General features: G+C 36.2%; 2 protein-coding genes across 3 annotated transcripts; both read right to left on the bottom strand.

Moving 5' to 3' along the window:
• Window positions 1-732: 732 nt before the first annotated feature.
• On the bottom strand, window positions 733-7675 carry LOC112022466 (pleiotropic drug resistance protein 1). 2 transcript variants are annotated; one of them, XM_065769090.1, is made up of 24 exons: window positions 7626-7675; window positions 7409-7528; window positions 7223-7311; window positions 7041-7125; window positions 6763-6922; window positions 6563-6639; window positions 6242-6295; window positions 6059-6149; window positions 5673-5974; window positions 5269-5550; window positions 4857-5173; window positions 4607-4767; window positions 4397-4500; window positions 4160-4310; window positions 3958-4080; window positions 3725-3867; window positions 3279-3611; window positions 2653-2943; window positions 2469-2552; window positions 2235-2368; window positions 1867-2094; window positions 1611-1782; window positions 1256-1510; window positions 733-1140 (listed from the first exon to the last, which is right to left on the bottom strand). In XM_065769090.1, exons 4-24 carry the CDS (start codon window positions 7122-7124, stop codon window positions 877-879), a joined length of 3810 nt encoding a protein of 1269 aa, XP_065625162.1. In that variant the 5' UTR covers window position 7125; window positions 7223-7311; window positions 7409-7528; window positions 7626-7675; the 3' UTR covers window positions 733-876. The 2 variants fall into 2 exon arrangements, with proteins under 2 accessions (XP_065625162.1, XP_065625163.1); XM_065769091.1 differs by lacking the exon at window positions 6763-6922.
• Window positions 7676-8028: 353 nt separating this feature from the next.
• On the bottom strand, window positions 8029-15205 carry LOC112019839 (pleiotropic drug resistance protein 1). Its single transcript, XM_065769089.1, is given in 38 exon segments — window positions 8029-8072; window positions 9069-9107; window positions 9110-9142; window positions 9145-9175; window positions 9283-9467; window positions 9470-9517; window positions 9520-9535; window positions 9636-9744; window positions 9746-9805; window positions 9890-10117; window positions 10258-10336; window positions 10339-10390; window positions 10487-10570; window positions 10671-10960; window positions 11289-11625; window positions 11738-11907; window positions 11970-12070; window positions 12072-12090; window positions 12168-12254; window positions 12257-12316; window positions 12401-12496; window positions 12499-12501; window positions 12601-12693; window positions 12696-12760; window positions 12849-12885; window positions 12888-13103; window positions 13106-13163; window positions 13257-13390; window positions 13393-13537; window positions 13646-13734; window positions 13737-13940; window positions 14030-14068; window positions 14071-14119; window positions 14212-14265; window positions 14529-14605; window positions 14726-14740; window positions 14743-14841; window positions 15178-15205. Coding segments are annotated over 38 exon segments (3573 nt in total).
• Window positions 15206-15718: the final 513 nt, after the last annotated feature.

Here is a 15718-nt window from a genome sequence, read left to right as displayed (position 1 = left end):
TGGTAACATTTATTGCAACAAAATGTATTTTTGGTGACAAAAATTTTCTTCACCAAAAGTCCTATTTTTTGTTGCAAGGACTTTTGGTGATGAAATTTGTTTTTTGGCTACGAAATTGGTTTCGACGCATATACCACATTGTCAAAAGTCCTGGCGACAAAATGTTTTATATCCAGAAGGTCTAACTATTTAAAAAAAACAATTGGTGACAAAAACATTTTGTTGCCTAATGTTTTCCTCACTAAATACATTATTTAGTAAAAAAATAGTTTCATCGTCAAGTGACATTTGGGGAAAAATTTTAATTTTCGTCGCCAAATGTTATTATTTTTTTATAAATGGCGATGAAATATGAATTTCGTCATTATATTTTAACTTTTGGTGACCAAAAAAAAAAAATTCATTACTAATATTCACCGCCAAAAATACATATTGTGGTAGTGATTGTTGTTCTCAACCTAGCTAAACATACTAGACATGTTAGAGGTTTTCGACATGTTAGAGGTTTTTCAGTGTTGATAGAGAATGTTCCTCCACATTTGATTTATGGTCTTTTCGTCACTAATATTCGCCACCAAAAATACATATTGTTGTAGTGATTGTTGTTCACAACCTAGCTAAACATACTAGACATATTAGAGGTTTTCTAGTGTGGATAGAGAATGTTCTTCCATATTTGATTTATGTTCTTTTCGCTGATCATGGCTGACTTTCCTTGAATAAAATTCATAATATTCCTCCTCAAAATAATGATAATAATAATAATAATAAAGTGCTTCAAGATACATCTTGTTGGTGTAAGAGACAAAACATCTTGGACTTGCAAGATAGCATTAATCCTAAAAACATACTATACAAAATAATCAAAACAACCTTCTATCGCCTTTGGAAATTGAAAATCTTGATGGAAACTGCGAAGATGAATGCAAAGAGTACTGCAACCCCAGCAACTACAACCGCAACCACTCCTAGAAAATCATGCTTGTATCCAAAATAGCTTTTAACAAACTCTTTTACTGATTCATTATTGCCATCATTCATCAATTCCTCTATATCTCCAAATTGAGAAACAACCAATCCATACAAAGTCCAAGCTACTGGACATGCCCAGTAGTACCATCTCCACCATACAGGAATCCTCTGTTGATTTCCAAGTGGATAAATGTAAGGAAAAGGAAAAATGAAAAAGATTTAGTAATTGTTAGATATATTTGTACACATGAAAACCTGCACATCAAAAGTGGAAAATACTTACAGTTCGTGGGATAATGAATCCTGAAAATAGATTCCATATTGCATAAAATGCAGATGATATTATGGAAGCAATATGGTGGTTTGGCGTCACAGCCACAGTCATCATGCCGTAGAAGGTAAAGTACAACAATGTGAAGTACATGAAAAATAGATACCAAAAGAATTTGGCTACAGTCCATTCAAACCCAATCATTGCATAAACTATGATGCCATAAAACACAGCTTGCGCAAAAACATATGGGAGCTCAATTGTAACCTGCAACAAAAGATAGTAAGTCACATTAACATACACAATTATTGTAGACTAATACAGTAATACTCTATAGGTTAAGCCTGCAAGATGTGACCCTAGTTACCTGTGCAAATGCATATGGCAATGCTGAATACATTCCAGCAGCTCTTTCTCTATAGAAGACAGTTCGTTCAACTGCCACTACAGGCTGCACTGATGAAGCATTTTGGACACCAAGGAAGAGAACAGCAGCATACATGGAACCCATTGCATTGAATAAATCTTGTTGCCTCTTGCTGCAATTTGAAAATTATATTAAAATGTAGCAGTAATCCATTGGAGTGTTCAAAATTTGGCAAATTTTTGTAGCAGTAACTTACGTCTTGGAACCGAGGTCCCAGAACATTGTCCCAAATATCAAGGCTATGAAAACTGTGAACAGAAATCTCACGGCAGTGTATGGTGGGTTGCGCCAATAGGACCAGTGTTGCTTCCACAAGCAAGCCATGCATTGAGTGAAAAATGACTGTGCATATTGGGTTGGGAAATAGAGTTCTTTTTTATTAGGGGCAGGTTTGCTCAACTCTTGAATCAATGCCTTGTTCCTCCTAATGGATATGCCACATAGTAAAAGTTTTAGCCTTAAATTCAAAGAACATAACTACAACAAAGAACTTATTTAAACATTTCCCAGATAGTAGAATCGTTTTTCAATCCTATAAAGCATTTAATATAATATTAAACATACCTGTACAAATCTGAGTTTCTGTACACATTAGTAAAATCAACACCCAAAGTTATTTCCTCTGCTGAAGATGTAACTTCCAACATCCAAGTTGCTGGATTGTAACCATCTTTAATTTTTCTGATTCCTTCGATGCTCTAGAAGCAAATGAAAGGTATATGCATTAGGAAATATACAACATAGATAAATTTTTATGGCCGTTGGGTGTTTGCAATTCTGATCTTCAAATAATCCTACCTCAAAATACTTTATAAGATGGCTTGAGTGGTGTCCCAATGGCCCAACGTATATCTCTTGTCCTCCACGTTTCATCAGGAAAAGCTGTAAATACATGTTACATATGTGTCATACTCAAATCTAGAAGAAAACCAGGTTAACCAACACATTTGCACCTAGCCTGTTGATAGTTAATAGTCCTTACCTCGTCAAAAGCTTCGAATATGTCAATGCTTGGCTGATGGATGGTGCACACAACTGTTCTTCCAGTGTCCACTGTGTTCCTAACTGTTCTCATAACAATTGCAGCAGCTCTTGCATCTAGACCTGAAGTTGGCTCATCCATGAATATTATAGAGGGGTTTGCCACAAGCTCAACTGCGATAGTGAGCCTCTTGCGCTGCTCAGTAGAGAGACCATTCACACCAGGCAACCCAACAAGTGCATTCCTCAATGGGTTTAGCTCCACAAGCTCCATGACTTCCTCAATGAACATCTGCAACCGTTTGTTAGAATCATGAATCATAGTGATATAATATGGAATCAAGATTATTATTGCAAACTCAAACATCTTTAATATGGAATCATGCTTAACAATTAACAATAGAATCTAATTTATTAAGCTTAATCGTGCTCATATTGTCTTAGTCTGCAACCATACCTAGAGAAAACAAGCTCATATATTGCAATATTCAAGTGAGCTAAATTTAAGCATTTTCCAGAGTCTAGCATGAGCACCAGCCAAAGTGACATACTGTCAATTGCACTAAAAGAGTAGGAAGAAATGCAAGCAGAAAAACCATGAACTTGAGTGGCCTTTTAGATACCAACCTTTCTGGTTTCTGAATCAACTTCAGAGGATAAGCGGAGCCATGCTGAGTAGAGCAAGGACTCATACACAGTAACATGAGGAGAATGAATGTCATTTTGCTCACAGTACCCAGAAATTCGAGCAAATGTTTCTTGGTTCTTTGGGAACCCTGAGATTGTGATGTTCCCTTCAATATATCCACCAGTTTTCCTACCAGCTAGCACATCCATCAGAGTTGTTTTACCAGCACCACTAACACCCATCAGAGCTGTGAGAACACCTGGCCTAAAAGCACCACTCACACCCTTTAGAAGCACCAATTTATCCTCAATAACACCCTGGCTCTTCATTTCCTACAAGTCCAACCAAAATAGTTAGGTCTCAAGTTTCTTCTTTCGGGACAATATTAATTTGAAAGCCACTACAAGAAAATTTTTTAGTTTAAAATATCTATGACTTGAGTTACCTGTGGCATGTCAACAGAATATATAATATCATCAAATGTGATAGAATGTTGATCAAATGGAAGAACCATTCCTCTTTTCCCATTACGACTGGCCTCAATTTCAGCTCCTGACCTTGCAGATGAGCTACTTCTCCTCCTACTCCCTGCACATCCGTTAACTTTAGTTAGAAACTAAATGGAAATAAAACTATGATACTCACAGGATACAATACACAATATTTGCAACATATTACCTATGTTGGAATGGTGACTTGAGCTGTTTCCTCTGAGTGTTGACTGTATGCCTTCTCCTGTCCTTTGCCCTTGTTCATTGCTTTCTGGTTCATCTGATTTTACAGTTTGTGCCTTTCCAAATGCTGCACAAGAAATGGTACATCATTAACAAAAAAGCTCCTAATTTATAAAACATATAGCGGAAAAGGTGGAGATACCCACGGTTAAGATAAGTAAGAGCCAGCGTGAAAATGATGTTGAAAACTAGTAAGAATCCAACTAGTGCTCCTACGCCAATCCAATACCAATATGCTTGTGTGAAGAACCCTCGAGACTTCAAAACTGAAATTCCCAGTGCTTCCGTTGTGCTACCCTATATTATTACAATTTAATCAAGCATTAGCTTGTTATTAACAGGAAGACGGCATAGATGTTCAGATGCATAGTCAAAGAAGTTACATTTCTCCAGTTTCCCCCCAGGAACTCATTCACCACTATTGCATTCTGTCCGTACATCAAAGGCGATATCCAGTAACCCCATATCCACCATTTCTTTATATCATCTATAGAAGTAAGTCAACAGATGAAAAGGCAGTTCTTGAAGGTATAGTATAACAAACTGAAAAAAAGAAACGTTTAAATAAATTTCTTAGTTTAGTATATTGTTACCTTTGGAAAGTATAAAGCCACCTAAGGCGAAAAGTAAGAGCAATGCAAAGGACCCAAAAGTGTTGGCAATAATCATGTTTCTACCCATTGCTCCAATAGATCGGAATAATGCAGAAGCCATTTGGTTTACAAGTAAGAGTAGAAGGTATTGTTTAAACAACCTGCAATATTTACATTTGAATATATTGATTAGAATATAACGCACAAACTAAAGCAATATCTAAATGAGCCACAATATCATTATAATTACCTTCCAGGACTTGGATCAAATCCAATGACATAATAGGTCATAAATACCCAAACTCCAACTTCTAAAAATGTTACTGGAATCTTGAGGATCCATGTTGGAAGAGCATATACCCAAGAAGGATAGAAGAGGAGATCCCTTTGCTTGTAAAAGACAGGAAGCTTTACAATCGTCATAGAAAGCTCTGCCATTCCATTAAACATAATCATAATCACAGTGAAGAACAAAGCACCCGTATAAATTGATCCATCGGTTACTGATTCACGAGGCATCTTTGTCCGTAGGAAAAGTGTCATTGCAATCAGAGCCATCATAAAAAGCTAAAAGCACAAAAACGAAACAAACAAAAGTTAAAAATCGAAATCATACTAAATGCAAATTAAAGCAAGAGGAAAAAATTAAGTTTTAAGCCTACTTGTGTAAGCTTGAAGATATAAACAAATGAATTCCTCTTCATCAGCAAGTATTCTCTTGAGAAATTAGCTTTTAACAGCTCCTTCTTGTTAACACCATACTTGTTGGTTGTCAAAGCAGCCGGGTGGCTTTTACTCTTGTCATATGGAACTGAAAGTTCATCTCCTATACTCCTGCCAACATGGAATGATTGGAATGCCTCAGCAAATTCCTGAACTGTGACAAAACTGTAAGGCTCATCTTTGCGTGCCCAGTACTGCTCCTGATCTTTCCTTGATGTCACCTGTCATAATCACAGAAAATACAGATGAGAATTCCACATGTAAGACTCATCCTTAAGTTCTTTATTAGTATGGATGAGATTAAAAAGAAAAAAGAAAAAGAAAAGAAAAGATTAACACTAACCTCTTGCAAGAAGTCAGCCACGCCTTTTCGGTCCGGACATTTAAAACCCATGGATTCAAAAAAGTCAAGAACTAGCTCACGGGGACCCTGGTACACAATGTAGCCATCAGAGAGGAGAATAATGTCATCGAAAAGATTATATGTCTCTGGTGCTGGCTGCAGTAGAGAGATGACTGCTGTTCCATCAAGAATGTGAACATATTGCTTCAGTGAATTCACAATTTGGAAAGTTGTCGAACTGTCCAATCCAGTTGATATTTCGTCCATAAACATTGCCTTTGCTGGTCCAACCAACATCTCCCCTATAATTTGATTCAATATAGATTAGCATACATCCAATTTCATATCAACTAAACTGAATTCTATTTGCTATTGATTCGATGTACCTGTTGTAACACGCTTCCTTTGTCCACCAGAAATACCCCTTATCATTTCATCGCCAACCATGGTATCAGCACACACATCTAAACCCAAAACCTGTATATTTGAAGCAAATTAAAGAGATTAAAGTATATTATGTTTACTGTGTCTTAATAGTCATAAGCCTATGCCAAAACTGGAAATGTTACCTTTAATGTATAATCTGTCACCACTGTTGCCTCTTGGCCTTCAGTTGTGGCAGCCTGATATATTAGAAGCCAATAAACAAAAGAAAACCACCATCACTCACGTGAATAAGTTATGTTACAAATAAAATTAAAGATGCTACTCAATCCAAAATTGAACATAAATAATCAACTATAACATGAATTATGCCAAAGATTACGGTTGCAACCATTTTTATTATTTTTCATATGAATTATGAAAACTATTACTATAAATCTCGATCTAAGTGAAATACAAGAGATTAGCTAAAGATACAAATTATAGGTCAAGAGCTTCTGCCTCACCTTCATGTAGATATCAATATCTGGATCTGGCTTGATATTTGCCTCTTTTTCTCTTCTGGACAACTCTGCTAGCATATCTGCAGATTACCAAAACAACGGTCATTCTTCCTAATATTACATATTACTCATGACAGTTCATCTAGAAATTTATATTGAAGGAAAGCTATAAAATAAGTGATCCTGTCACTAAATTAACTGACCGTAGCGTGATCCAACCCCTTGGCACCTTGCAGAGAAGCACAGGGTTTCTCTTACAGTCATTTCTCCAATATGGAGATCATATTGACTGATATAGGCAGCAGTTCTCTGGGGTACAAACTCATTCATGCCATGGCCGTTGTAAGTCACCCTCCCAGACAACTGAAGAAGAATTTCATTTTTTTTTTTCCTTTTAATCAGAGATGATACTAAAGATTTAAATAGAGTAAAGAATTGCAAATTGAAGGATGAGTTGACGCTGAAATCAAATTATTTTCACCTTTAGATCAGGGTCAAGCTTTCCGGCCAAAGCCAACAAGAGTGTTGTCTTCCCAGAACTTGGGGGACCCAATAGCAATGTCATTCTGCAAAATACATATGCAGAAAATGAGAATGGTTCCCAGAAACTAATTGTAAACATTCAGAGTCCAATGCATATTATAGCTGAGGTTGATTTCTCACCTTCTAGGCTTGATGATTCCACTAACATTTTTAAGGATAGACAAGTGTTTCTTTTTACTTGGCAGAATATTGAGAGAATTTAAAAAACCCTGCGCACGGTGAAAAGTAAATTCAATAACAACTTAACAGAAACACTTCGAAAGAAAAATTGTGTAACTGACTAGTACATATTTTGCTGCTGGTTACCTCTACAATATTGACACTGAAGTTAAAGAATGTAGGCAAAGCTCTGCCACCCACATATGCTTCTGCCTCAACATTTAGGTGCTCAAATCGTACTCAATTGTTGGAAGATCAATTCCAACTCTAATTAAATTCCAAGAAACCGAGGAAATTAAAATCCATTACAGTACATAACCAAACAATATATAAAATTTGAAGCATAAATTGGCAGAACTCTTACCTATCTATCCGGTTCCTGACCTTCATCAAGAACTTCTCATTGTCCTCTTCGCTATTTCACAACCTCTCAAGCAATTGCTTCCTTTCTTCAAATCCAAGACTTTCTATATTGATTTCATTAGCCTCACCTTTTGAGGTAGTTAATATACCTTTTCTTAGACGATCAAACGTAGGAAGCTTTTCAAGGGCAGCCCATTTGAGAGCTTCTTCATCGTCTTCTTCACGTGAAGACCTGTTGAAAACTTCCACAGAGTGTTCCTCCATCGGGAAGAACTATTCACTCTTAAACTACTACTAGCCTTGTAAATGTCACCCCCTTCCATTACAACCAACAGCTAAAACCCACCAAGTCCCCCCAGAAATATGTATATATTTCTTCAGAATTCAATTCAATGTGTAAATGTTCAAACTTTATGGCTAAAACCAAAGACTGGTCCTGCTGCAATAACTGCAAAAGCCCACCAAAACCCAGAAAGAGTTTTTGTTTTCTCAATATAGAAGTGAATTAAACAAAAAACAGATGATCAAACTCTCTATGCTTTTTTTCTGTGTATGTTGGTTTGGAACTTGTCCCAACAATGAATATGTAGCAACATTATCGGTGACATATATATAGAGTGAGGACGTCGAAGTGCATTCACATCACAATATCCTCTGATGCTTCGTATCAGTGGCGGAGCCAAAATTTTAGTTCAGGGCAAAATTAAAAGATATTATTTAAAGTGAAATTGATCTAAAAAATATTAATCGATAATAATAATAATAACAAAATAAATAAACAATTGTAAGAAAATAAATATATTTCATATCATTAAAATAAATTTTATAAAATAATCAATTCATACTACAAAATTTACAACAAAATGTTTACAAACTGATATGGTAAAAATGTTATTAGTGTTACTTAAACAATATATAATGAATAAATGTTTGAAATTATTTTTTGTAATTGGTGACATATCAATTTATAATATATAAGTAGTAAAATTTGTAATATCTCTAGCATTAATAGACAATAAAATATTGTAAAGAGTATCATTATTAGTGAAAATGGTAAAAAAAATAATAGAAAAGAAAAAAAATTGTGAAACATGTGTCAAACTTGGGACAAGATAAAAGCTACCTATAAGGACAGAAAAATAGGTGACAAGTTGGAGACAACTTTTTTTTGCTTTCTTTTTTCTTGTGTGAGAGCCACTTTGTTTCAACCAAGTGGGAGTCCTTTTTTTTTTTTTTTGGTTTTTTCTCTATGCGTGGAACTACTTAAGAATTAAAGTTACATATACATGAAAATTTTAGGAGTCAGGGGGGGCAGGTGCCCCCCCTCGCCCCCCTCTGCCTCCGCCCCTGCTTCGTACGTACGTGGAAACTGACGCAGAAACTCACATGTTTTTTTTTTTTTTTTTTTTTTTTTTTTTTTTTTTTTTTTTTGATTCATTATTGCCATCATTCATCAATTCCTCTATATCTCCAAATTGAGAACAACCAATCCATACAAAGTCCAAGCTACTGGACATGCCAGTAGTACCATCTCCACCATACAGGAATCCTCTGTTGATTTCCAAGTGGATAAATGTAAGAAAAGGAAAAATGAAAAAGATTTAGTATTGTTAGATATATTTGTACACATGAAAACCTGCACATCAAAGTGAAAATACTTACAGTTCGTGGATAATGAATCCTGAAAATAGATTCCATATTGCATAAAATGCAATGATATTATGGAACAATATGGTGGTTTGCGTCACAGCCACAGTCATCATGCCGTAGAAGGTAAAGTACAACAATGTGAAGTACATGAAAAATAGATACCAAAAAGAATTTGCTACAGTCCATTCAAACCAATCATTGCATAAACTATGATGCCATAAAACACAGCTTGCGCAAAAACTATGGGAGCTCAATTGTAACCTGCAACAAAAGATAGTAAGTCACATTAACATACACAATTATTGTAGACTAATACAGTAATACTCTATAGGTTAAGCCTGCAAGATGTGACCCTAGTTACCTGTGCAAATGCATATGGCAATGCTGAATACATTCCAGCAGCTCTTTCTCTATAGAAGACAGTTCGTTCAACTGCCACTACAGGCTGCACTGATGAAGCATTTTGGACACAAGGAAGAGACAGCAGCATACATGGAACCCATTGCATTGAATAAATCTTGTTGCCTCTTGCTGCAATTTGAAAATTATATTAAAATGTAGCAGTAATCCATTGGAGTGTTCAAAATTTGGCAAATTTTTGTAGCAGTAACTTACGTCTTGGAACCGAGGTCCCAGAACATTGTCCCAAATATCAAGGCTATGAAAACTGTGAACAGAAATCTCACGGCAGTGTATGGTGGGTTGCGCCAATAGGACCAGTGTTGCTTCCACAAGCAAGCCATGCATTGAGTGAAAAATGACTGTGCATATTGGGTTGGGAAATAGAGTTCTTTTTTTATTGGGGCAGGTTTGCTCAACTCTTGAATCAATGCCTTGTTCCTCCTAATGGATATGCCACATAGTAAAAGTTTTAGCCTTAAATTCAAAGAACATAACTGCAACAAAGAACTTATTTAAACATTTCCCAGATAGTAGAGATCGTTTTTCATCCTATAAAGCATTTAATATAATATTAAACATACCTGTACAAATCTGAGTTTCTGTACACATTAGTAAAATCAACACCCAAAGTTATTTCCTCTGCTGAAGATGTAACTTCCACATCCAAGTTGCTGGATTGTAACCATCTTTAATTTTTCTGATTCCTTCGATGCTCTAGAAGCAAATGAAAGGTATATGCATTAGGAAATATACAACATAGATAAATTTTATGGCCGTTGGGTGTTTGCATCTGATCTTCAATAATCCTACCTCAAAATACTTTATAAGATGGCTTGAGTGGTGTCCCAATGGCCCAACGTATATCTCTTGTCCTCCACGTTTCATCAGGAAAAGCTGTAAATACATGTTACATATGTGTCATACTCAAATCTAGAAGAAAACCAGGTTAACCAACACATTTGCACCTAGCCTGTTGATAGTTAATAGTCCTTACCTCGTCAAAAGCTTCGAATATGTCAATGCTTGGCTGATGGATGGTGCACACAACTGTTCTTCCAGTGTCCACTGTGTTCCTAACTGTTCTCATAACAATTGCAGCAGCTCTTGCATCTAGACCTGAAGTTGGCTCATCCATGAATATTATAGAGGGGTTTGCCACAAGCTCAACTGCGATAGTGAGCCTCTTGCGCTGCTCAGTAGAGAGACCATTCACACCAGGCAACCCAACAAGTGCATTCCTCAATGGGTTTAGCTCCACAAGCTCCATGACTTCTCAATGAACATCTGCAACCGTTTGTTAGAATCATGAATCATGTGATATAATATGGAATCAAGATTATTATTGCAAACTCAAACATCTTTAATATGGAATCATGCTTAACAATTAACAATAGAATCTAATTATTAAGCTTAATCGTGCTCATATTGTCTTAGTCTGCAACCATACCTAGAGAAAACAGCTCATATATTGCAATATTCAAGTGAGCTAAATTTAAGCATTTTCCAGAGTCTAGCATGAGCACCAGCCAAAGTGACATACTGTCAATTGCACTAAAAGAGTAGGAAGAAATGCAAGCAGAAAAACCATGAACTTGAGTGGCCTTTTAGATACCAACCTTTCTGGTTTCTGAATCAACTTCAGAGGATAAGCGGAGCCATGCTGAGTAGAGCAAGGACTCATACACAGTAACATGAGGAGAATGAATGTCATTTTGCTCACAGTACCCAGAAATTCGAGCAAATGTTTCTTGGTTCTTTGGGAACCCTGAGATTGTGATGTTCCCTTCAATATATCCACCAGTTTTCCTACCAGCTAGCACATCCATCAGAGTTGTTTTACCAGCACCACTAACACCCATCAGAGCTGTGTGAACACCTGGCCTAAAAGCACCACTCACACCCTTTAGAAGCACCAATTTATCCTCAATAACACCCTGGCTCTTCATTTCCTACAAGTCCAACCAAAATAGTTAGGTCTCAAGTTTCTTCTTTCGGACAATATTAATTTGAAAGCCACTACAAGAAAATTTTTTAGTTTAAAATATCTATGACTTGAATTACCTGTGGCATGTCAACAGAATATATAATATCATCAAATGTGATAGAATGTTGATCAAATGGAAGAACCATTCCTCTTTTCCCATTACGACTGGCCTCAATTTCAGCTCCTGACCTTGCAGATGAGCTACTTCTCCTCCTACTCCTGCACATCCATTAACTTTAGTTAGAAACTAAATGGAAATAAAACTATGATACTCACAGGATACAATACACAATATTTGCAACATATTACCTATGTTGGAATGGTGACTTGAGCTGTTTCCTCTGAGTGTTGACTGTATGCCTTCTCCTGTCCTTTGCCCTTGTTCATTGCTTTCTGGTTCATCTGATTTACACTTTGTGCTTTCCAAATGCTGCACAAGAAATGGTACATCATTAACAAAAAAGCTACTAATTTTAAACATATAGCGGAAAAGGTGGAGATACCCACGGTTAAGATAAGTAAGAGCCAGCGTGAAAATGATGTTGAAAACTAGTAAGAATCCAACTAGTGCTCCTACGCCAATCCAATACCATATGCTTGTGTGAAGAACCCACGAGACTTCAAAACTGAAATTCCCAGTGCTTCCGTTGTGCTACCTATATTATTACAATTTAATCAAGCATTAGCTTATTATTAACAGAAGACGGCATAGATGTTCAGATGCATAGTCAAGAAGTTACATTTCTCCAGTTTCCCCCAGGAACTCATTCACACTATTGCATTCTGTCCGTACATCAAAGGCGATATCCAGTAACCCCATATCCACCATTTTTTATATCATCTATAGAAGTAAGTCAACAGATGAAAAGGCAGTTCTTGAAGGTATAGTAACAAACTGAAAAAAAGGTTTAATAAATTTCTTAGTTTAGTATATTGTTACCTTTGGAAAGTATAAAGCCACCTAAGGCGAAAAGTAAGAGCAATGCAAAGGACCCAAAAGTGTTGGCAATAATCATGTTTCTACCCATTGCCCAATAGATCGGAATAATGCAGAAGCCATTTGGTTTACAAGTAAGAGCAGAAGGTATTGTTTAAACAACCTGCAATATTACATTTGAATATATTGATTAGAATATAACACACAAACTAAAGCAATATCTAAATGAGCCACAATATCATTATAATTACCTTCCAGGACTTGGATCAAATCCAATGACATAATAGTCATAAATACCCAAACTCCAACTTCTAAAAATGTTACTGGAATCTTGAGGATCCATGTTGGAAGAGCATATACCCAAGAAGGATAGAAGAGGAGATCCCTTTGCTTGTAAAAGACAGGAAGCTTTACAATCGTCATAGAAAGCTCTGCCATTCCATTAAACATAATCATAATCACAGTGAAGAACAAAGCACCCGTATAAATTGATCCATCGGTACTGATTCACGAGGCATCTTTGTCCGTAGGAAAAGTGTCATTGCAATCAGAGCCATCATAAAAAGCTAAAAGCACAAAAACGAAACAAACAAAGTTAAAATCGAAATCATACTAAATGCAAATTAAAGCAAGAGGAAAAAATTAAGTTTTAAGCCTACTTGTGTAAGCTTGAAGATATAAACAAATGAATTCCTCTTCATCAGCAAGTATTCTCTTGAGAAATTAGCTTTTAACAGCTCCTTCTTGTTAACACCATACTTGTTGGTTGTCAAAGCAGCCGGGTGGCTTTTACTCTGTCATATGGAACTGAAAGTTCATCTCCTATACTCCTGCCAACATGGAATGATTGGAATGCCTCAGCAAATTCCTGAACTGTGACAAAACTGTAAGGCTCATCTTTGCGTGCCCAGTACTGCTCCTGATCTTTCCTTGATGTCACCTGTCATAATCACAGAAAATACAGATGAGAATTCCACATGTAAGACTCATCCTTAAGTTCTTTATTAGTATGGATGAGATAAAAGAAAAAAAAAAGATTAACACTAACCTCTTGCAAGAAGTCAGCCACGCCTTTTCGGTCCGGACATTTAAAACCCATGGATTCAAAAAAGTCAAGAACTAGCTCACGGGGACCTGGTACACAATGTAGCCATCAGAGAGGAGAATAATGTCATCGAAAAGATTATATGTCTCTGGTGCTGGCTGCAGTAGAGAGATGACTGCTGTTCCATCAAGAATGTGAACATATTGCTTCAGTGAATTCACAATTTGGAAAGTCGTCGAACTGTCCAATCCAGTTGATATTTCGTCCATAAACATTGCCTTTGCTGGTCCAACAACATCTCCCCTATAATTTGATTCAATATAGATTAGCATACATCCAATTTCATATCAACTAAACTGAATTCTATTTGCTATTGATTCGATGTACCTGTTGTAACACGCTTCCTTTGTCCACCAGAAATACCCTTATCATTTCATCGCCAACCATGGTATCAGCACACACATCTAAACCCAAAACCTGTATATTTGAAGCAAATTAAAGAGATTAAAGTATATTATGTTTACTGTGTCTTAATAGTCATAAGCCTATGCCAAAACCGGAAATGTTACCTTTAATGTATAATCTGTCACCACTGTTGCCTCTTGGCCTTCAGTTGTGGCAGCCTGATATATTAGAAGCCAATAAACAAAAGAAAACACATCACTCACGTGAATAAGTTATGTTACAATAAAATTAAAGATGCTACTCAATCCAAAATTGAACATAAATAATCAACTATAACATGAATTATGCCAAAGATTACAGTTGCAACCATTTTTATTATTTTTCATATGAATTATGAAAACTTTACTATAAATCTCGATCTAAGTGAAATACAAGAGATTAGCTAAAGATACAAATTATAGGTCAAGAGCTTCTGCCTCACCTTCATGTAGATATCAATATCTGGATCTGGCTTGATATTTGCCTCTTTTTCTCTTCTGGACAACTCTGCTAGCATATCTGCAGATTACAAACAACGGTCATTCTTCTAATATTACATATTACTCATGACAGTTCATCTAGAAATTTATATTGAAAGGAAAGCTATAAAATAAGTGATCTGTCACTAAATTAACTGACCGTAGCGTGATCCAACCCTTGGCACCTTGCAGAGAAGCACAGGGTTTCTCTTACAGTCATTTCTCCAATATGGAGATCATATTGACTGATATAGGCAGCAGTTTCTGGGGTACAAACTCATTCATGCATGGCCGTTGTAAGTCACCTCCCAGACAACTGAAGAAGAATTTCATTTTTTTTTTTCTTTTAATCAGAGATGATACTAAAGATTTAAATAGAGTAAAGAATTGAAAATTGAAGGATGAGTTGACGCTGAAATCAAATTATTTTCACCTTTAGATCAGGGTCAAGCTTTCCGGCAAAGCCAACAAGAGTGTTGTCTTCCCAGAACTTGGGGACCCAATAGCAATGTCATTCTGCAAAATACATATGCAGAAAATGAGAATGGTTCCCAGAAACTAATTGTAACATTCAGAGTCCAATGCATATTATAGCTGAGGTTGATTTCTCACCTTCTAGGCTTGATGATTCCACTAACATTTTTAAGGATAGACAAGTGTTTCTTTTTACTTGGCAGAATATTGAGAGAATTTAAAAAACCCTGCGCACGGTGAAAAGTAAATTCAATAACAACTTAACAGAAACACTTCAAAAAAAATTGTGTAACTGACTAGTACATATTTTGCTGCTGGTTAGTGGTCCTCTACAATATTGACACTGAAGTTAAAGAATGTAGGCAAAGCTCTGCCACCCACATATGCTTCTGCCTCAACATTTAGGTGCTCAAATCGTACTTCAATGTTGGAAGATCAATTCCAACTCTAATTAAATTCCAAGAAACCGGGAAATTAAAATCGCATTACAGTACAAACCAAAGCAGATATAAAAATTTGAAGCAAAAGTTGGCAGAACTCTTACCTATCTATCCGGTTCTGACCTTCATCAAGAACTTCTCATTGTCCTCTTCTGCTACTTTCACCAACCTCAAGCAATTGCTTCCTTTCTTCAAATCCAAGACTTTCTATATTGATTTCATTAGCCTCCTTTTGAGGT

Source organism: Quercus suber, unplaced genomic scaffold (genome assembly GCF_002906115.3).
Source record: "Quercus suber isolate HL8 unplaced genomic scaffold, Cork oak 2.0 scaffold_1049, whole genome shotgun sequence".
Lineage (NCBI taxonomy): Eukaryota > Viridiplantae > Streptophyta > Magnoliopsida > Fagales > Fagaceae > Quercus > Quercus suber.
The sequence above is the reverse complement of the archived record's forward strand: the minus strand, read 5'-3'. Positions and strand labels throughout refer to the sequence as shown.